This window comes from Gallinula chloropus (genome assembly GCF_964237585.1).
Source record: "Gallinula chloropus genome assembly, chromosome: 8".
Taxonomy (NCBI): domain Eukaryota; kingdom Metazoa; phylum Chordata; class Aves; order Gruiformes; family Rallidae; genus Gallinula; species Gallinula chloropus.
This window is the reverse complement of record NC_140093.1, coordinates 27,096,170-27,118,647: the sequence shown is the minus strand read 5'-3', so window position 1 is coordinate 27,118,647 and position 22,478 is coordinate 27,096,170. Positions and strand designations below refer to the sequence as shown.

Below are 22,478 nucleotides of genomic sequence, written 5' to 3'. Positions count from 1 at the left end.
GAAACTGGCATTTTAACTCAATACTTTATTTCACAACAAAATATTAATACAGAAGTACACAAAGCAAGGGCATAACAACACCCCTTTCACATCTGATGAAATGCTGTGGGGTTTTTATTAAAAGGGTTACAAGTTAAATGGGCAAAGAAATGGGGCTGTCCTGCTGGATTCATTCACACTAACCATGATTCCTTTCAGGTGACAGATCATAGTGCCAGGCTCTTCTCCGTGGCACCCAGTGAAGAGGCAACATACACAAATCAAAATGCAAGAAAACATTCTGTTTAAACATATAAAAAAACCCCAAACTTACAGCTTTTTTCTCTGTGAGAGTGATCCACCACTAAGCAGGATGCCCAGAGTGGAGTCTCTGTCCTTGGAGATGTTCAGAGCCACATGAGTCCTGGACAGCCTTTTTGGCTGATGCTGCTTTGAGCAGGGTTGCAGTACTAGAGAGTCTGCAGAGCTCCAAGCCAACTGCTACTATTCTCGGATTCCACATCTACCAGACATCAGCAAAGTCAAACCTATCAAAATCGAGGTAATCTTTCTACTTCAGCACAGCTGAAGGTGAATAAAGAGGGGAAAAGATAACAGATCTGAAACACTGAGTTTATTGACTGTGAAACCCACGAAGTTGGCAAATACCAAACTGGATCCTTCCCTCTCTTCGGTCAGTGCCATATTCTACAGGTGTTATCCTTGCTCCCTAGTAATAAACACACATTGTGAAGGAAGGAATCATTGGCTGTATCACACAATGTATCCATTTTTGTTAACACCTACATCAACAATCTGCCCAGAACACCAAGGAGACAGAGTAGTATTTTTCTGCCCATGACTAGCAAGAGCCAGCAGGACCCACAGCAATATTTCAGCTGAGGCCATCCTGCATCCCATATTTTGGCAGCGCAGTACAAAGACCAAAGCAATCAAAAATACTCTGTTCATATATTTTCCCACTCCCACGACTTTTTGTCTGAAATAAAGGAAACCTGAACAGAGTTCAGCACACAAGAGGTGAGCTCTGAATGAAAAAGCTTTGCTTTTTGTTCATCCTGCCTTCCCTCACTGCTTAGTCACCGATCTGGTGCTAGTACATGCCCACAGGAGAGAAGGCAGGTATTGCCCCCATGCCTTTACACAAATTTGTTCATGGCCCTATTCATTTAAGCCTCAAATCAAAAGTGAGTTTCTATTTTTTCTTGACTATATTTTAAGTCACTGCTGGTACCTGCATTTGGAATGTTACTCCAAGAAATTATTCAGACTATTTTTTTTTTAGCTATAGCAAGATTTCACATGTCTCTCAAAAAAAGAAAAAAAATGGAGTGTATTAGTCACCTGTGATGATGGTATCACCTCTGTAATTGAAAGCACAGGAGAATATCTCATCAGTATGACCCTCTAATACCTGCAGGCAGTGTCCAGTAGCAACATCCCAGAGTCGAGCTGTTTTATCAGAGCTGGCTGTCAGTATATGATTGCCTCTGGGGTTAAAACACACCTTTAAAAAATATAGAAAAGAGTTCTATTACTTAGCAAGACAATATGCCTAGAAAAGGAAACATATCTAGTGATTAAAAGATTAAAACAGAAACAAAGAACTTTTGCATTCAGCTTTTCGACTAAAATTAAGGATAGTATTACAGTACAGTCCCCCTGGGAAACGTTTGTTGCTGGAAACTCTGGAAACTCTGTGTATATACTCTGACCTGACTATAGGATCAAGACTTCAGAAAATTACCCCCCCAAATCACAGTTGCTCTACAGCTGTAACAATGTTATTTAAATATTATCATTATCCCAATGTAAAATTGATTTAATGTAGAAGTAGATAAAACATGTATAACATAATACCCAAGCTCCCACTGAAGGCAACTTACTTTGTAGTATGTCTTCATATCTGTTAAACATTCATTGCCCAAACTGCATGCATTTCCAGATAATCAGATATATTTTCATAGCACTAACTGGACAGTACCAGATTTATTACATAATAGAAAATTGCTTAAGTACTGAGGGCAAAATGCCTGTTCCCCAGAAATCAGATTTGCAAGTAACAACCTTCCCAAGCAGTCAAAGTTACACAGAACATCTGCAAAAAGAGATTTGGCTTCTCAACATGCTCCTGAATGAGCAGATTGTCACTTCCAGCAAAGAAATCACACCAGAACTAAGGACTCTGATGGAAACTGTCCCTAACCTACCCACATGTCAGCATGTATTCAGACTGCCTTGTCATCCAAGGGAATATTCATTTAATAAAGGAAACTTCATCTCCAGACGTCTCACTCTTAAATATTAATAATTGCACCACCTCATTTTTAACAGTATTCCTGTGTTATGGAACATTGGTGGATTGGATGTCACATGTAATCAACTATGAAAAAAGATGCAAACCACAGTTTACCTTTAGAATTTCACCTTTATGCCCCTCCAGCTTTGCAATGCACTTCTTTGTTTCTGCATTATAGACTCTTGCTGTTCCTGTTGTAGTAGATTAGGAGCCATTTGTGATTGTTATGCTTAAGAATGCATTTAAATAATGACATATTTATTAAAGCTATTGGTTACATTTCAGTAAGCTTTTTACATTGTCTTATAGCTTAATTTAGGAACTACAGCAAACCAGATCCAAATATTTCCCCCTGTCCAGGCTGGTATGCTGTTCCTGAAAGTGCAAATCAAAACACTTAAGTATATAAAAATGATACTGTCATTATGCTCTTTCATATAGCACTGTAAATACAAAAACTAATTATTGCAATTCCTTAAAAAAATCACCATGCAAAACTGCTGCATATCAGCACCAAAACAAATGGGCTTCTTTCACTACCTCTTTATGGTGTATTCTCTCACTGTGCATTTGGAAAGCCTAGTAGCAAATCCACCATTAAAATTCCAACCACCTTTGTCATTTAAGCCTAGATCTGAGCCACCCAAATCAAACTTCACTCTAAAGCTGAACAATTAGAATGCATTTCCAGCTACAAGTGAAATATTTCCCTACAAGCAGTTTCCTGCTTAAAGGGGAAAGACATGTTGAGTTGATTGAGGTGTGAAAAGTAGAATTTTCACTGTGGAAAAGGTAAGTTTAATGAGTCACAATACTCCTCTCATCAAGCTACATTCAAAGCAAAACCAAGGACAAAGGTGTTTTATGCTTTTACTGCAACTGCTACAGCAGTCCCAGTCCCCCCACTTACCATCAGCAGAGGCAGTTGCAATGAGCTGGCCAGCATAATCAAAACAGACATCCAGTATTTCATTACTGTGGCCTGTTAAAATTGCTATTTCTCTCCCAGTCATAGCATTCCACAGCTGCATAGACAAAGAAGGATAATGGTTCTGCTTATTTTCACTAATTTATTTGACAGATATCCAGTAGATCCATAAAGCCTGTTCTGGTGCTGACAATGTACTAATATGAAACCCAGATACAAATCAACAAAGAGTCACTGTTCAGTCAGTTTAATCCTTTTAAAATTATTATTATTTCAATGTATTGATTAAACAAGCATTAAATATATATGTATTTATTTAACTGGACTTCACTGAAAGGCATCAGCTTACAGGTTTTGCCTTTAGCTTTAATTCTTTAATGAATTACATGTTCTAGTTTAAAATAATGCTCTTCCACTTACAAATTATGTATCAAGTAGCTGTATTCAGTGTCACACTCAACTTTCCTACCCTGCATGTTTTGTCCATCGATCCAGTGACAATGAGAGAACAGTCCCAGTTGAACTGTGCACTGCTGATCTCTCCTTGGTGTCCTATTAAAGTATGCAATATCCTACAAAAAGGAAAATTTACATTTTTAGTGTGTATTTTGATATAAGCGTATAAATCCTGAGTAAATTCATAAAATGGTATAGTTAAGGTGTCAAGTCTTCACCATTTTACCCATTAAAGCAATTAAATGGAGCAGTACAGCTCATTTAGCATTCTAGCACTACATCAACTCCATTTTTTTCCTCTCTGAGACAAAGACACATTAAGGAATAAAACAGAAAAGTCCTTCTTTCTCTTTCAAAATATTTTAGTGAATGTATTTCCAGTGAAATGTGATGACTTTCCAGTGACAGAGACAGATTTCTTCTATTCATCTCATACAAAGCATATAAAACAAGTATTTCTGTATTAGTCTCCCATTCTCCTACTTCAGCAAACTGTCAACACTACACCTGTCTTGTGCAGCCTGCTCTAGGTGATCCTGCTCTGGTAGGGATGTTGGACTAGGTGATCTCCAGAGGCCCCTTCTAACCCCTACTGTTCTGTGATTCTGTGATCTTTAAAACTCCATATAATAAAAACCATTTATAAAATCCACTGAAGATCAAATGGAACTTAATCAGGGACTTAACGTGAGCATGTTCCCAAATAACAGGCGAGTTACAGCCAAATTGAAATCTGATTTCTAATCCTCATTAATCCTAAATTCTTTGCTGCACAGGGACTGAGAATACCAGTTCCATTAAATTCTTCAGCTCTAGCTAAATGCAGAAGGTACAATCAGCAATTATTGATTTTTATCATCTAATGGTCTATAAAGCAATGAATCCTAAAACAAAGATTAATTGATATATATTAAAGCATTAGTAAACTAGGATATTATCACAATGCTAATATCACAGTATTGTTAATAGAAAGCTGTTTTAACTAATGGACAAACTAATGACTAGAAAAACAACTAAATGAGCTTAAGTAGCTGAAATGTTTTTATTCATCACACAAAATATACGAGTAGGTAAATTAATATATATGCTAAATGAACAGCAAAGCACATCTGAGCAATTGAATTTTCTGTTTGTTTATGATAACAAAAACTTGATTATACTCATGTCATTTTATAGTATTACCTCTTTTACTTTCTAACAATGTGAGGCCTGCACTGTGGTAATTGTGCAGACCTTTTTACAGTAAAAACAAGATTCATCAAGCAGAAACAATAGCAGAAAGCTTCTTAATTTTGTGAATCTATTATTGGGCCATCGAGACTGCTGTTGCTGTAATCCTTAATATCCAAAATATTGAACCATGTAAAATTTTTAATTTAAAATTTAAACACTTCAAGTTCTAAATTCTGAAAAGGCATTCCAGGCTTCAAGCTTCAACCTCAACACTCAATCAATAATCAGAACAAACAGCAATGTATAGAACATCTCATGAGAACTGCAACCTAGCAGACACAAAATTAGAAAGAATCCAGAAAACAGGTTTAGGAAATGCCATGGAAGAATTCCATTTAAATGATTTAAAAAATAATCTTCAGCCATAATAATACTTTTTTAGCCTTCAGCTTCCAAGGATGTTGAGTATATGGGTATTATAATATTTGCTAATAAGATGCAGCTTTCTCTCAGCATCCCAGTTTCCAGCACTTGTGAGCCCTGTTGATTTGTCAAATGAAGCTCTGAGAACACCTTCAGCTGAACTCTAGCTGATGATATCTGCCATTGAGAAATTATTCACGAAGTACAGACCTGTACTTCCCCCCCTTTTTTATTATTTTAATATTTTATGAAGAAAATCTTAAACCCTCCTGAGATTTCTTGTTCCTACATCAACTTCCCTCTGGACAGCTCTGGACACCTATCCAGAAAAAACCTGAAGAAGAGAGGCACTCATCAGACACAGCCAGCAAATTCAAGGAAACTTCATGTTCAAACTCAAATTTGGAAAGCACTGTTTCTCATGTGTTTCATGTGGCAAAAGACAGACACACAGCCTTGCTTACAAGATTTCTGGAAATCTACCCGACTGTGATTTTCTCAGTCTTTCTGACTGCAACTTTTCATTATTACTAAATGTATATGTACTCATCTACAATCTGAAAGGCTCAGTGCTGGCCTTGGCACAATTATTTTGTCCACTAGCTAATTAGCAGAGCTTCCAGTGTTTAAATGAGAAGTTTCTCCCTCATATTCTATTTCCTGGCCTAACCCTGATATAAAGTCCACATCCATTTCTTAAAGAGAAAAGAAACCAACAATGCAATGTGAAATTCCCAAGACTTTGACTTCACTATGGCTTCAGGCAAGAAGCTGGGAGAAGTGGCTGTTTTCAGACAAAAATATTTGGAAGAAAAGCAGACGGAGTGGCACTGAATCCAAAGGTCTGATTTGCTGACTGTGTGACTCGGAAGCATTCACACGCCAAAGTGCTGGTGTTGAGTAAGCTCAGGCCGTGCAGGATTGAGCCTTAAATGAGGTACCATGTGTAAATTATTTTTTTTAATCACAATTACTCTCATTTTGAAGCTATACATACATTCTATTACCCAAAATACTACCTAAAGACTTCCGTTTCAGATGTATAAATTTCAGAGGTATAGCCCATGCTCTCACAAAATTAAAATATATATGACCTCCAAAAACATAATAGAACCATTATCTCCTACTTTGTCAGTAATCAGAGCAATCATTTTATTATTCTACTTACACTGAGCTTCCAGTTGAAAAAACAAGTGGATTTGTCAGGGTAATAGAATAACTTGTATTTAGCTACTACATTGTTATTATTATTTGTTGGCATGATAATTAAGACATTTTGTTCCCTGCAGTCAGAGGGGCCGAATTTTCTCCTCTTTATAAATTTATATTAATGCTGTGAGAAGGAAAACAGACCCTCTATACAGACCATGTGGCCAGACCAATTTTCTATGACATAACATATACTTTCTTTCTACTTAAACAGTTTGTTGCATCTCGAAATCCTTGACACCTTCCAAACAGTGAGTTTCTACGCTAATAAAATATTTTCCCATTAGGAGAATTCATCAGCAACAAACACAGGATCTGTCCATTCTGTGTCCCTCCTCTGCTAGTAAGATAGAAATTTAGAACAAAAAGCATACACAAAAGCATTTTGAGCAGCATTCTTTTTCAGAAAAACAAAAGGAACAGGAATAACGAAAACATAAGATGAAGGAACACGTACTCTAAATGAAGCAAAAACACAAGGTCTGTAATTCGTGGCTGAACATGGTCTCTTTCATTTGTCATTAAAGCACACAATATAAAATGATATTTATCAGTACTTTAGTACCTGCCAGTGCCAACATCCCACACTGCTACTGTATGGTCAAAGGTGCCAGTGATAATCCTATCTCCAGTGGTGTTGAAAGACAATACAGTAATTTCTGCTGAGTGCCCCTGAGAGAAATTATGAAGGAGTACAAGAAGGCAAGTTATGACTTTTCCATTTCTGGAGTCCAATACATAGCTTTTTTTTTCTCAGTGGCATAATCCCTCTATAACCCTTCAATATATTATTTACTGTCTTGTCCAGTACATCACAATTTTGACAGAAAGATCTTCTTGACTGTGGAACAGTGAATACACCAACAACTGCAAAAATCAGGCACATCACATAAGCAGTGAGCAATTGTCTGGTGATGTCACCACTGCACACCTTCCATGTTTGATTTAAACAGAATCACATTTGTTCACTATTACAGTCTGAAAGTAGAAAATTTTAATAAAAATTTATTTTATAATAAACTACAGTAAATACTTTACACCTTTACAATAAACTACAGTAGAGTTTGTCATCGTTATTAGTGCAGAGGCTTGGAAAAATGAATCTAAGCATACTTTACTAAAAGTTCACACATTCCACTGCTCTTTGCTGTGCTCAGGGCTCCAAAGAAGAAAAAGCCAAAGAGGAGAAAATGCCTTCCCCTCTCTGTATGCCACATACACCAAAGGAAGCTTATGTACTACCTGTTATTTAGGAAATATGCAAATCGAACCAGCACATGTTGATCTTAACCTGTGGGATCCCAGCAAGCCACACAGACCAAAAAAACCTCCCAACCTAAAGGTAATTGGATGGTTTTCTTCTGCTGATGTTTACAGAAGATCAGTACAGGTGTAGCATCTGACATTCATGTTCTCAGAGTTACTTTATGTTAATGCAGGGGGGGCCATAATTTACAGTATAATGACACATTTTAATGAGCAATGGAAGGCACTCTGATCTATAGCAGTAATGTCACTGTAATAAGAACATCTGCCTTTTGATAAACAGGACTTTGTATAAAATACCACAGCAATATCATTCCCTACAAGCTTTCTTAACCTGCTTTGTAACTGCAGTAGGACTTTGTATAAAATACCATAGCAATATCATTCCCTACAAGCTTTCTTAACCTGCTTTGTAACTGCAGTCACTGTGGGACCACCTGGTAACTGAAACTGTTGCTTTTGAAACTGTTGTAATGGTTACACTGTTGTTTATCTCAGTTAGAAAACTAAGAAGGCAAGGAGCTCCTTTAAAAACATAAGGCAGGCAAACATACACTTAAAGTGACTATTTCATCTCCTTTCTCTATATCCCATAATTTGGCAGTCATATCCATGCTTCCAGTTGCCACCAACGTGCTCTGAAGATTAAATGATAAACACACCTGTAACAAGAAACAAAAAGTGGCAGAGTATATAAATTTCCTCAAAAACAATGGATCGGGGTTAATATTTTTAAACAAGACAAAAGTCTGACTCAATATTTTATGGCAGACAGAAAAATTGCAGAGCTCTTCCAACAGTTCCCTAGAAGAGCAGCAAATCCTTATCACATAGATGACTACTCACATCGAACCGACTAATCGGCTGCTTTGCAATGGCAATGCATTTAAGAGACTTACTGGAAGATTTGCTGTATTGTTTGCTGAGCCTGGATTAAAATTCCCTCTTTAGGTGATTCATTTCATGTCACAGGGAGAAATTATTTTGTTCATAAATTTTTAATCAGAATAAAAAGTGAAGCAGCTAATTTATTAACAGTGCGTAACTGGGAACTATGTGTATCTGTAATACAATGGATAAAGTTATACAATCTTAAAACACAGTTACATATTATTAAACCTCCTCCTATAACTCCAAGATGTTTTGATCACACACTCTTCCACACCCTTGCATGCACACTCATCCCCTCTCACAGCAGGATAGAAGAGCATCCCTCTCTCCTAGGAGTCTGTGCTCTACTTGGGCACACATCCCACAGGAGATCTGGCTGCTCTAGCTGCAGGTGAACCCATGCCACTTCCTACAATCTGCTGATCCACACGGTCCTAATGCATTGGAAAGGAAACCAAGAAGGTTTTATGTTGGTATCCCTTTGACATTTCAGCATCCCACGTATTCTCAGCTAACACACTTAAGATTTCAGAAATCCATTCGCCTGTGGCTCAAATTGGTTCTGTACATGAAGTACAGATCTCAGCGTGAAAGACAGCGACACAGGCAATGATGTTGTGGTGTATTTAGTTCTGCACATATGTGAGGCAATGCAAAATATCAAGGGGGAAAAAAAAGGGCTATATAAACAAATGAAGGAATAATATGTGCCATAAATTGAAAATTCTGCTTGTTGCTGTATTTGTAAGATTGTTTTAACATTTAGCAAACAAGGGAAAATGGAACAAACTAAAAATAAAAATACCTTTTCAAATTGTATACAATGTTTTATTCTGTTTCTTAAGAACTGTCAGACTATCTTTTCTTGCAGTGCAGAAATGTTCACAATGTCTGAATGTGTGAACAGGGACTTGGAACCCACAGGCACCACTGATGGTTTGAGGAAACATAAAGGAATAAAAAAAATACATCAGTACTCACTATTTCTGCACTGTGTCCTCTGAAGGTATGATAACATTTTCCTGTTTCTGTACTCCACAGTTTGCAGGTTTTATCAAAAGATCCAGTGGCAATCTTGTCACTAAATAGAAAAAAAACCTGTCATTTTTCTTTAGGACAAAACCTCTGACTTTGAAGACAGCAGAACTCACAGGAAGAATACCCAGACATTGAAACCTGAATGTGTTTTGGTGCATTCTGCTGCACTCTAACATGGTGGAGCAGGATTTCACAAACAGAAGTTATGGTTAGGGAAAAAATTAGCAGAGATAATTAGTTTCTAAAACAGCCACTGTGCTTGTCTATTAGAACAGAAGTGTTCATAACTGATGACTAACCTACATTAGGGAAGAGGTTATCTGTTCCACTTTCAGATGCATTTAAATGTTATGTCATTTCATCATAGTAATATATAGTGTCTGTTTATCAACAGAGATAAACTATTTTATAAGCAGTTTACCCAAATTTCAGAGGCTAAAATCCACTGTCACTGAAGTCAGTGGAGTCGTTGAGACCAACTGCAATTAAGAGCATGGCTGAACTGAAGTGAGGTACCCAGAAAATGTTTTAAGGGTCACCATATCAAAACCTAAAGATTAGCAGGGAAAAAAGCTCTTTTTTTCCTGAACTTTCTCATTTAAAAGTAGCTCAAGGTTCTCATTAGGTTTTTTTCTCAATATATATTGCCTCTCCACTTTTATTTTACTCTCTAGTTACTGATTTTTGCACAGATTTTGTCATACATTAGTTTCTTCAATGTATATGATTGAATTTCATTAACTGTTTTGGGTTTTTTTAAAGAGTGATATCAGAACATAAGACATTGACATAGCAGGTTCTAGGTTGGATAAAGTCTTTTCATTTAGAAGGAAATAATGATACTTCAAACAGTGTAAAAACAGTATTTTAACAGTTATTTCCTGATGTTAACTGTGTATTGCTTAGCTGATAAATAGCTCATATGACAGTAAAAGAAGTAATGTGATTTAATATGAAAATAGAAATGAATCTGCCTTATTTTGCAGAGCACCAAAGTGGTTTACTTGCACACAACAGCTTCCCCAGGAAACAAATGACAATGAAACTTCAGCAGCTAACATGCAATTGCCTCCACCTAACAGGTGCCAATTCCAACCTCAGACAGTTACTGCAGAAAACAAAGTATGAAGGGATTCATGTTTGACATTCATACAGCGGCACCCTGTGGATTATATAAAAATTATTCAACAGCTGCTAAATCACATCCTAAATAATAATGAATGTGTAATAGCAAATGGAGAAATCTGCTTTTGTTATGATAAGAGATGTTCTTTCTCCTTAACTGAAGCAACACAACTTGTATCTTGCATCATATGCAATTACATGGTGACAGAAAAGACATTCAGAACACAATCTGATTGTATGGTTATTATCTGTGTTTTGATATACTAAACTTACTCATATATGTGATATATGCATTTTTCAAGACACAGAATACCTAAGGAACTTGGTTTTGAATTTCTAGATTTCATTTTTAAAATTAGAGCAGAAAATATGTTTGAATCTATTTCTGACACAAATAATACAAAGTGACACTGCATGGTGATTGCTGTAGTTCAACTCAACAAAATTCAGAACTTGAACTCTTTCCATTTAAGATAGTCTATTTTACACAAAGGTTTGAGTAACAGTTCTGTACTGCAGAAGAGCACGATAAGCAATTATGACAGATCTCAGAGAAAGTGCATTTACCCATAGGGGTTATTGAAAGCTATTGCACAGACAACATTTCCATGTCCCTGCAGTGTAAGTAGCTCTTTTCCTGATGCGGTGTCCCATACTTTGCAGGTTCTATCATAGCTTCCAGTGATAAAGCTAAAGCAAAGATAAATTAATTTCTGATTAATACAGTAAATATCTTACTGGTCCTGATACATAGTCAAATGAGTTATTTTCACAGATTTCAGCTAGCACTGTCTCAGACCCTAAATCTTTCATTCTAAAAATACAGATTAATGACCATAGAAGTGCTTTTTTTAATATTACTCATTAAAAATCCTTGTTTCTTTAGCATATTTCAACTAAAAACTAAGGTGCTGCTTTCAAGACGTGAATGAAAATATTATTACCCACAGTGAAATAATTAACACGAAATTCCACTCCAGGGAAAGTCCAAATGAACTTATAGCAAGGACTGGTTTAGCTATTAGTACTATTTACTTTATTCTCATAAAAGTGCTTCTTTCTGAAACACAGTAAAGGTCAACAAGCTATCACCTTGGAAGAAAAAAATTACATTAATGGCATCTCACACACTATTTTTTGTATCTCCCATTGGTTCTCCCACAGAGGCCTGAAACCCAGTCCACAATCATGCCTGAAACTGCTTATATGCAGAACTGAATTCTTTTTGCAGCAAGGGCACTGAAATTTGCTTACCATTTAATTTAGAAATACAAAAATTCAATGAGTGATTATGCATTTTGGCTTTAAAAACAACTTACCGGGAACCAGATTTATTAAATGCCACATTAGTCAGTGGCAATAGATGTGCTCTAAGTACCTGAAATGGAAGCACAGGGAGGGAGAAGAAAGCAACATTTGAGACAAATAAAAAAAATGTTCAAAATATTCAATAGGTTAATATTTTCTCCTCCTCCTGTCAGGCTAAAAGTTACAACTGTAACACATTAACCCTTAACTAAGGAATGTCCTGTGGCAGCAGGTTTGCACTGCAGATATCATACAGTACTGATTTCAAATTTAGGTTCTACTTGAATGAACTGTCTTTTCCCCCATGTTTGCTTTTTCTCCACCTCCTCTGGGACCATCTGTGTAACACTAGACCAGAGCTGAAAGGGCAAAACCAAATGAGTGAGGAGACCATGACTGGTGAGATCACTGATGAAAGAAATCCCAACTAGTATTAAGCCTTATATAGTGAAACAAGAGATCCATCTGAATTGAGTATTTCAAGTCTTTTGGGTTGTGGGATGCTGCTTACAGCTACTGTGTGATTTTGGTTTTAGAGCAGGAAGAAGAGAAATAAGGTACATCTATATCCTACGAGGACATGACAAAAAGAAAAAGCATGCAGAACCTCAATACAGTTATCAAGACAAAATTCAAAGAGGGAGTTTCAAATTTTATGTCTGCCTGTATTGTCTAGGTTAGGAAGGTCACTGTTTTTCTAGGGTTGCTTCTAAGTCCCTTTAATCAGACAGCATATATGTTTTATGCAAATTAGCTCATACTTATAGTAATACATATCAAGGTTTATTAAAAGGTGAAAATGGTTTTGGATGCTACCAAGGAAAGCCAATGTGCCATGATACTTTGAAAATGAAAAAAATCTGGTTTGTGCTTGAATAAACTGGCTACTGTAAAACAGGGTCTGCAGTTGAACAACTGTCACCTATTCCAAGCAGGCTTCTGCTCAACTCTAAAGCACAGTAAAACCAGCACCTGGGAAATCACAGCAACTGCTGACAGTGAGATAAAGGGATCTTGAAAATACAGCAGTGGTCTAGTAGGGGTTTTTTTGTCTGTAGTGTAAGAATGAAGAAACTATTTATGAGCAATGCAATATGATCACTGACACATTACCAGAGGTTCAACTTTTTGTTCTTATCTTTGGCTTTCTCAGCTGCCTGTCTCCAAAAGGAAAACAAAAGGAGCTCAGAGATCTTTTACTCTAAAGAGTAGGAAGTGACCAAAATGGAAGAGAAATAACAACGGTCAAGTGAAGGACTGAGAGAAAAAGAACAGGTATTTTATATTAGAGAAATGGCAATTTCTGTTCTCTAGAGACAGTAAGCAAGTCACAGACAAGTTAAGACAGCTACAGCAGTGGGAATGGGCACTCAAGACGTGAAAATGATAAAAACTTTTTTTAAACCAGTCACAGTATAAAAATATCTGCAGATGAGAATCGGAAATTATGGAAAATTATGGAAATTTGATCCATGACATTTTTAGGACTCCATGCAGGCAGCTTTGAACAACAAACTTATTTAACCATTATGAAAAAAAGGGAGGAAAATGACGTGGGTTTATGTTCAATTTCAGATCACATGGCTAATTCTGTTCTCCCAGTGCTCACTGCTGCAGTTCCTTCATCTACACAACTCCAAGCCAGCAAAAATTGCCTGTGCAAATGGCACAATAATCAAATCCTAAGGCAGTATTAACAAAATGTAGCTCAGTTCTGCAATATCTTCTACAGAAGTCCCTAAGATAAAAATTTGCCAATCACTACAGCATACCATTGCTATGTAATAGTTTAAAACTGGATAAATTGTTACAAAAGCTTGTTTTTCTGCAGGGTACCTAACACAACACCATTACCACAGTTACTGGAAATAACAAGAAGATGGGTTATACACACAAATTTAAGATTATGCTCCAATGCAGCAGGAAAAAACACTGATTTCCAAACAATGCAAATACTTGAAACATTTTTCAAGGCAGGGGGAATAATTCTTACTCCCACCTACCTCTTGTATTTTATTATTTTAGAAACACCTGATACTCATGATTCATTTACAAGCTTCAAAGGGAATGTAAATATAAACCAAGTTCTTTCCACACACTTCTAACTACTCTTCAGTGAAGGAAATAAGCCAGGACTGATTGGATTAGCCTGCTTCTTGTATTTCCAAACACAGAAGCTCAAATGTGGTGCTATAGCCAACAAAAAGCAAAAAAATATTTACACTGACATTTGACCAAGCATTTGATGATGTGTCAGTCTCCATGATGAACAAATAATTTTAAAAGCCTGTGAAAAGCAAGGCATTATCTCAGTTGAGAGCATGTGTTAAAACAGAACAGAAACTTTTAAAAATTATGATGCTTTATAACATAGCCCTGTGCTCATGGTTAAATACACAGGTCTTTGCAGAATATTCCCAGATGTCTGCTGTTGGACAAAAGAACCCAAGTTATGTCTAGCAACAGGTTATATCTAATAAGGGGTGGTTCTTAGCCAGACAAACCGACACAAGACTTCTCCCTTTTCTCAATTTAAGGTAATAATCCAAAAAAATAGCACCGACCAGTAATTTTTAACAGTTACACATTGCCATCTGCTGTCACAATAAAGACACAACACTTCATTATTTCAGATTTCAACATGCAATTTCTGCAAGCCATTTTATTTTCATTTTTACAATAAAATAAAATTAAACCTATTCTCTTTTGATAGACTGAATCCTGGATTTGAAGTCCTGATAGGTGTCTCTAATAACTGTTCTTTAAAATCTTAGTGATTTAAAAAGTTTTTACAAGGTGCAGTCTGTAAGCTGAAGATAAAATGATCAATTTTCAAACATAATGGTAAAGACAGAAAGTAATGACAACCAGTATTACTGTATGTAGCAGAATACCTAAAATAAACACAGTTTTCATAAAATGAAGAACAAGTAGAGAAGGGTATAAAAATATTTTGGTTCTTTCCCAGCAGCTAATCTATATGGGGTCTCTTTATGGGGTTATTTGAGACATGACTATGGATGTGCTGTTTCACACACCCTTTACTTTACAAATACGAGGATTATTTCTCTCCATCCAAAACACACCCTTGTACATAACCCTGTGTAAACACTGTGTAGGAACAATTATACCTCCCAGACTTTTGGGGGAATTCCTGGCAAACATAACCAAGCCAGATTCAGTCACTCTAAACAGTGCAGAGGTGATTGGAAAGAGGCAAGAAATTGGCCATAAAGTTCAAATCTTGCTCTCAGGCACAATACACAGCAGTAGAAACATACATCATCCCACTCCCAGCAATCCCCCAAATTATTCTAATACCTTAAAAAGAGAGAACTTGTGATCATCTTTTTCTCCTAGCTTCTCCTGCAATCTTCTTACTAAATGTATGACATACTCCTTGCATGAAGCTGTGATGAGTGGTTCTCCTTTTTGAATTTCTTCTACTAAGGCTATGGCATCTGTGCTAAAAAAAAAACAACACAGAAAAAAATCCAAATCTGCTAGATTTCATCCTCTGGCAATAATTGTGATTATAAAACCAGTAATATTACTTGCTTCCTAAGAAACTGAAGTAAGCAACTCAGCAGTAGATGTTTATTCTGTCACAGCTTAAAGAAATACAGATAAATCTTTCTTGATTTCTGTACTTCATTCCCTATCTTACTAAACTTATTCAGTATCATTTAACTTGTATTTTTTTTAAGATTTAAAATTTTTAGCTTGGCAAGAACTTTACCTTTTCAACAGGTCTCCACAGAGTGGCAGACATGGAAGACACGTATGCAAAACTGAGAGTTTTGTAAGAAATATCTCAATTAAAGTGGAGTTTCACAAATTCCCAATGAATTGCCCATGAAGTACCAACATGATAAATTATATATGGAAAGTATTAAAATTATCTCTGTGGCTTCACAAATCTATGCCTTTTCTGTAACTCTTAGTTATGATAACAACTTCCAAAACACGGTCCACAGCCTGATTCCTGGCCTTCCATGAGAGACTGAGGGTTGACAATAGCCAAAACACCCACATACACTTAAAACTGGTCCTGGAGAAAAAGGCTAGCATTTCTGTTAGCATGTAAATCCCTGCAGTCTACACAGGGGATTTTCTGTATGAGACCTTTAAATGGGAGCCACTAATATCCCCATAAATTTGTATCCTCTCAGTATTTATGCTCCTCTTATGTAATAACAAACAACTTACTTCTCTCAGAGTGACTCAGTAGGTTTTATCCAGTGTACTGAGCTGGATGTTTCCAGGTTGACAAAAATAAATAATTCATAAATTTGGATTTTTCTTCTTTCATGCACAGCCTACACTGCCTACTAAAGTTGGCTCTTCCATATCAATGTTGATATTAAGACAACCACATTACTTCATACTCTTCTGCCTAATAAACTCAACGGATTCTGGCAGCTTTACTTAATGGTGGCAAATTTCTCCTTCTTCTGGAGCAAAAAAGTTCTGTGAAAAATTCCACCAGGTATGATATGGAAATTCTTGAAGTGTTCCATATTTATTTGTGTACAAATATCTGATGACAGGAAATGAAGCAGAGGGAGCCAAACTTTTCCCAGTACTGTCCACTGAGAGGACAAGCATCAATGAGCACAAATGAAAAAACAAACCCAAATAAACTAAATTCCATTTGAATGCTAAAATACTCTCTTTTTTTGCTGTGAGGGTGATAAAACACCAGAAGTTTCCAGAGAGCTTGTGGAGACTCTATCTGGGAGACACTCAGAAATCTAGTATCTGCTGATGCTAGTCTACCTGACCCTGCTTTAGGTGGTCTCAGTATGTCCCTTCCAAAGCAACCAAATCTCAGATTCTGTAACATATCATTATATTCTGTCGCTGAATGACCAAAATAGCCAGTCAAATAACCACTCAAGCACTGGTGCATAAACTACATGGAGCAGTATTAGAGCTAATTCAGGCCAGTAACTTGTCAAATCAACATTCTCATTACAAAAAGTTCATGCTACTCTTCACAAGGAAGGCATATGAGAGTTTCAGACTGGTGCCTTCCAACTGTCAGAGGCAGATATGACTGAATATTGTCCTCTACACAGCAAGTCTAACTTGGTTCTTTGTGAAGAGGCCTCTGCCTTTTATTTTGCCTAAAGACTTCCTATCAAACTTAAACCTAAACTTGACTTGGAAATACTTTGGTTTTTATTCTTCAGTTAGGCCAATCCTTGATTGTTTGATATATCAAGCTCCTGAAATTTCTTTCATCATTTGTAAGAGACTAGAAAAACAGATTATGCACTCTTATTTGCTCTTGTAAAGAACCAAACTGCAATTAGGTTCAGAAAAAAAGAAAGAAGAAAACTTACATTACTTGCAACAGAAGCAGTTACTTAATTTTTCCACACAATTTTATGGGAGGAAATTGCTTATTTACCTATCTTACACCACCTTGCCTGTGGTTGTTATGAAGATTGATTAATTAACAGGAGAGATCTGAACAGATGTCCAGTTGTTATTTTCAGTGATTTCAGCAGAGGTCATTCAAACCAATGTAGGCCTGCTTTTCAAAAACATTCTGAAACCCATAAATACTACTGCAGGACCTAAAACTGTCATTATTCTGTATTCTGTATTTCTTCTGGCTTTGTCCACCATCTTGATACCCATAATTCTATAAGCAAAAAGAGGCTTTACCTCTTAAGAGAAAACCACAATGGTAGGAATTGGCTGGAATGCAAGATTCTGTCTTTAAAACTGTAGAATTATTTGACTACATCATTTTCTGTGTGTGTGTTTTAGTGAACAAAGACATAGCTGAGCTCAACTATATTTAAAACAATCAAAAGAGTTGCATCTGAGCATGCTATACAATAGCAGAGTAGTATCATCTGAAATAGTTTCATACTTACTCAGGTCTAAGGTTAAGTAGATCTATAGATCTGGTCACTGTCTCACCATCTTGTACATATTCCAGAATAATTCCTTTTAAAAAAAAAGTGACAAAATAGTCTTAGATGTCAGGGATTTTATGACATGCACTGCAGATGGCAATGCTTACACCACTTCTGCTCTGCTACTTCAGCAGACCTACTTCCAGTTCTTGAAACTAGAAGGAGGGTGGCTGTTCTTGCTGAGAGTTAGCAGGGTGATGTACAAATCTGATGGACTTTTATGGTAAAAGATATTAAACATTATTATTTATGAGCCATTTTCTTTCATGGAAAAAGAACAAACTTTCCCTTCATCAATTTTTTGCTTCCAAAGAAGCTGTCCTGGAGATACTTGCTACAGTTTGGTGTTCCAAAGAAGCCTGGAAAACATGTTTTACAAAACGTGTTACTTTTATTTCAGTGTTTGCAAAGGCTGGTGTGTAGTAACGTATAGAGAATCCTAACATGCTTTCTATTCCTAGGTATTCTTTGCCACCTCTACACTTTCTAGTGACCAAAGAATCAAAATGTTTATTTGCACCGCTCCCTGTTCCAAAGCAGTTGTTAAAGAGTTCCAACATTCACTGGTTTTCTGTGGGAAAGGATAATTTAGATGAGTTTTTGTGTCATTTTGCATTTTACCAGGTCCCTGGGAAAAATGTTTCATTGGAAAAAAAGCTCTGTTATTGCCACACAAATCCCGAGCCGCCCATCCCCGTGTTGTTTCACTTGTGAGAATTCATTAAGTCTCTGTGGTGGGTTTTACCCTGGCTGAGAACTGAGATCCACACAGCTGCCTGCTCTTTAAAGGAAAAGAGCAGGGGAAGGGGGGGGTGAGGCAAGGGAAGGGAAAAGGAAGGGGCAAATAACAACCCCAAACCCAAGAAACCAAAAGCCTGTGGGTTGGGATAAGGACAGTTTACTAAAATAGCAGAAAGATACAATACAACAATGCTAACAGGACTTTAGAGAAAAAAATATATGAAGCTGTTGATACAGGGTGCAGTTTCTCACTGAACCCACATCCCAGGCCGTGCCACCCAGAGCCGTCCCGGAACCCGACTGTCCCCCAAAAACTGCACGTCCTGGAGCCGCCCCCTCCTCCTCCCCTCAGCCCCCCTTTATACTGAGCAGGACAGAATTGGCATGGAATACTCTCTTTGGCCAGTTTGGGTCACCTGTCCTGGCTTCATCCCCTCCTTTCTTATGAATAGAGAAACATGAAGAGCTGAGAAAGTCCTTGACTGTCTGACAGCAACTGAAACCATCAGGGTGTTCTCAGCACTGCTCCCATTTTAACACCCAAACACAGCATCCCATCCACTGCTACAAATGAAGCGAACTCCATCCTGACCAAAACCAGGACAGTCTCCTGACAAGAATCCATAATAAATGATGAAGTCTACCCAGCAAAACAGCTTCTCAAAGCATCGTCCTGCCCTGGAAAGTCACAAACCAAAGAAGGCACGATGCGAAACGCAACAGTTCTTGTTGGGCAGGCCCTGCGACAGCCCTAACACGCTCGCGGTGCCGACTACGGCCACGTCTGACTGTATGAACTCCCGACTGCCATGCAAAGAAGAGCGCCTTCATTTCGCCACGGTAAATCATTAATTACAGCCCCGATCGGCGTTGAGCCGCTCCCAGCTGGAAGACTCAGCGCCAAACCGCCGGCACCTGAAGTCCGTCCAGAGGCAGGTGCGCCACCCGCCCGCCTACTCCTGCCCCAGCCCGTGACCGAGAGGAGGAAAACCTCCGCTACGGGACGTCCCCGCTCCGCCCCCACCCCGCACCGCCCTGACACCCGCCCTACTGCGGTCCCCACGCGTGGCCGCGACCCCGCCGAGCCAACACAGCTCCGAGCGGAGAGGGAACCGGCCCGGCCCGCCCGCGCCCCGCTCCGCACCCGGCGGGTAGTAGCGCAGCAGCAGCCGCCTCAGCCCCATCGTCTACCGCCGGACCCGGGCTCCGGCCCGATCCCATAGCAACGGCGAAGGGCTCCTGCGCGCATGCGCAGGCTGCCGAGCGGGAAGGGCCGGTCGGCCGCTCCAGGTCTGGCAGTACCTTGCCAGGGCCCGCAGACCGGCCTTTGGCAGCCGGGCTCTGGAGCGGCAGGGGGGCTCGCTGGGGAGAGCTGGCCTGCGGCTGAGCAGCCGAGGCCTGCGTCCCCTTGGGAGCTTGTGACAGCATGGCCCCCTTTTATTTCTGACTCTCAGCTCTGTTCAGGGCTTTCTGCTGTTATTCTATTTCAGCAGAGCTACCCATTGTAACTGCAAGGTGTTACCAGAGTGGTGGCAGCCAGCTAGAAGCACATCGCTTTGTAGACAAACTTAGGTTTGCTTTGTCCAGGTGCACAGATTCCTAACCATACCCACTGGATTTTATCTCCCTATTGTTGTCCTTTCACTTAGTATTGCAGTGCTCTGCTGCAGTTTTCACAGGCAGCTCACCTTGCCTACCCTGAATGCCCTCAGCTAGAACCACTCACGCTCTAGTCCCTCCCGAGCTGCCAGGGCTTCTAACTTCAGCCACAGAAAGGCAAGTGTCAGATCTTCAGAGCTGAAAGTGCACCAAAAAAAGTTAGAAAATTGAAAGTGCTAAGTAGCCAAAAGTAATGGTGTAACAAATACAAGCTATTTGAAAAGCTGTCGCTTACTGCTAAGGAAAACAGGCAAAGAAAAAACCCTAACTAATGAGCTTAATTTCTTTTAAAGAGAAGCTCATGACAGATGCATGAGTATGAAAATGTTCCATCAAAGACAGAAAATATATATTGAAAAGAGATAAGCAGCATGGAAAAATTAAAAGATGAGGTATTAACATAACTAAAGTTATTTTTCAGGCTTTACGCAGAAATGACTGTAGAGCATCAATAGGGGGAAGCAGTGAACACATTTTCCAGTAGTAAATCTCTGGTCCACATTGTTAACAATAGGTCAACAGAAGACAGTCCCAGTGTTAAATGATACGTGACTTTTCAAAAAAACACTCATATGGCTCCCTACAGCTTCACTTTGAAGACAGTCCTTTGGTTTTTGAAAGCCAGGAAGTAAAATACAATGGCTAGTTCCAGATTTAATGTGAGACACAACTGGGGACAAAGTGGTCTCTGAGTTTTTCATTACTATTTGTTTGGTTTAATCATTTCTCTTATTTGTATGTGGAAAGGCTTGGGGCAGATAAGGAATATTTTTATTGAAAACAAATAATCCAGATTTCCAACTGAATTGACTTACGTGGAACAACCCTGTTCAGAAAGAACTTTTTGAACAACCTCTGCTCTTGGTGGTCTCCAGTTTCTTAGCAGCTTTTTGTATTTGTTTAGCATCATATGTATCCACCCTGATTATAATTTCTGAATGTAAATATGTTTCCATTGTTTTAACTTCAGTCATGTTATGATCATGGCATGGGCACTGCTTTCCCGTTAACACCTTCTTTGTTCTTCATAAACACACAGTCATGCAGTCTTTCTGGTACTTCAGTATTACTTGGCACCAACTAGAAGCATTAGATTTAATTTTTTAAGTAAAGTTTAAAGGCTTGATAGTTCTGTACAGCATAAATGAGTATCTATACTTCCACTATAAATTATATAGTAAATATCTCTTCAATTCTGTACTTCAGGGTGGTGTTTGCATCATTGAATCAGTTATTGCAATGTTCTTAAATAATATTTTTTTCAAGGTTTTGCAGCTCATATGCCAACAAGCTCTTTTCTGAGACACAGAAAGGGCAAGTGTAGCCCAGTCTAAACAGAGGAGGGGGAAGTGGAAATGCTGAAGAGCTCCATGTGGTTTGGCATGTTCCCTCCTCGCTTTCTTGATGTAACTTTCCCTCTGAGCATGCACACCTCACAATTTGTCATCACCCTGGATTAAGAGGCAATAACAACAGTGAAAGATAAACCAGGTCAGGCCTTGGCTCTCACCTCCTTTCCTTGCTTCTATAAGCAGAAAATACAGGACCACTGGTGTCATGACACAAATCAATCCCAATTAGCTGTGAGGCTACTGTCCAGACTGTCCCAGAGAGGCACTGCCATAATGCCAATGTTTGCTCTCTTCCCATATAGTAACTACAAAACATTGCTTCATCCTGAGCCAGGGATGAAGAGTCATCCCTTTGCTGAGATGAGGTTTTTCCCGAGTTCCACCCAGGAGAGGCCTGTCTGCAAAACAAATATATAGTAACCAACCGTGTCTTTCTGACAAAAGCCAGAGTTGTAGCACAGGACAGATTACCTGCCAGACTTTCAGCAGCAAAGGTAAAAACTGTGGTGAGGGAGTGAAGGGAAGGACTTAAAGACTAATTACTTGAGGATTAGTGAAGCAGGGACTCCAATGAGACAGCAGACTAAACTGAAGTCCATATTACTAAACCCTGAGTGTTAAGCAGAAATGCAGCTATTCCAAGTTCAGGTAAATGGGCAACTAGCATAAGCTTTGAA

At 38.4% G+C, this 22,478-nt stretch overlaps 1 protein-coding gene across 1 annotated transcript; it reads right to left on the bottom strand.

The window, feature by feature from the left end:
- Window positions 1-674: 674 nt before the first annotated feature.
- On the bottom strand, window positions 675-19,974 carry DAW1 (dynein assembly factor with WD repeats 1; the record flags this gene model as incomplete). The annotated part of the gene is made up of 13 exons (XM_084267315.1): window positions 675-709; window positions 1,345-1,507; window positions 2,414-2,490; window positions 3,210-3,324; window positions 3,697-3,799; window positions 7,054-7,160; window positions 8,309-8,416; window positions 9,627-9,726; window positions 11,376-11,498; window positions 12,128-12,186; window positions 15,438-15,582; window positions 18,008-18,080; window positions 19,935-19,974. The coding sequence occupies 13 exons, from the start codon at window positions 19,972-19,974 to the stop codon at window positions 675-677; spliced, it is 1,248 nt and encodes a 415-aa protein (XP_084123441.1).
- Window positions 19,975-22,478: the final 2,504 nt, after the last annotated feature.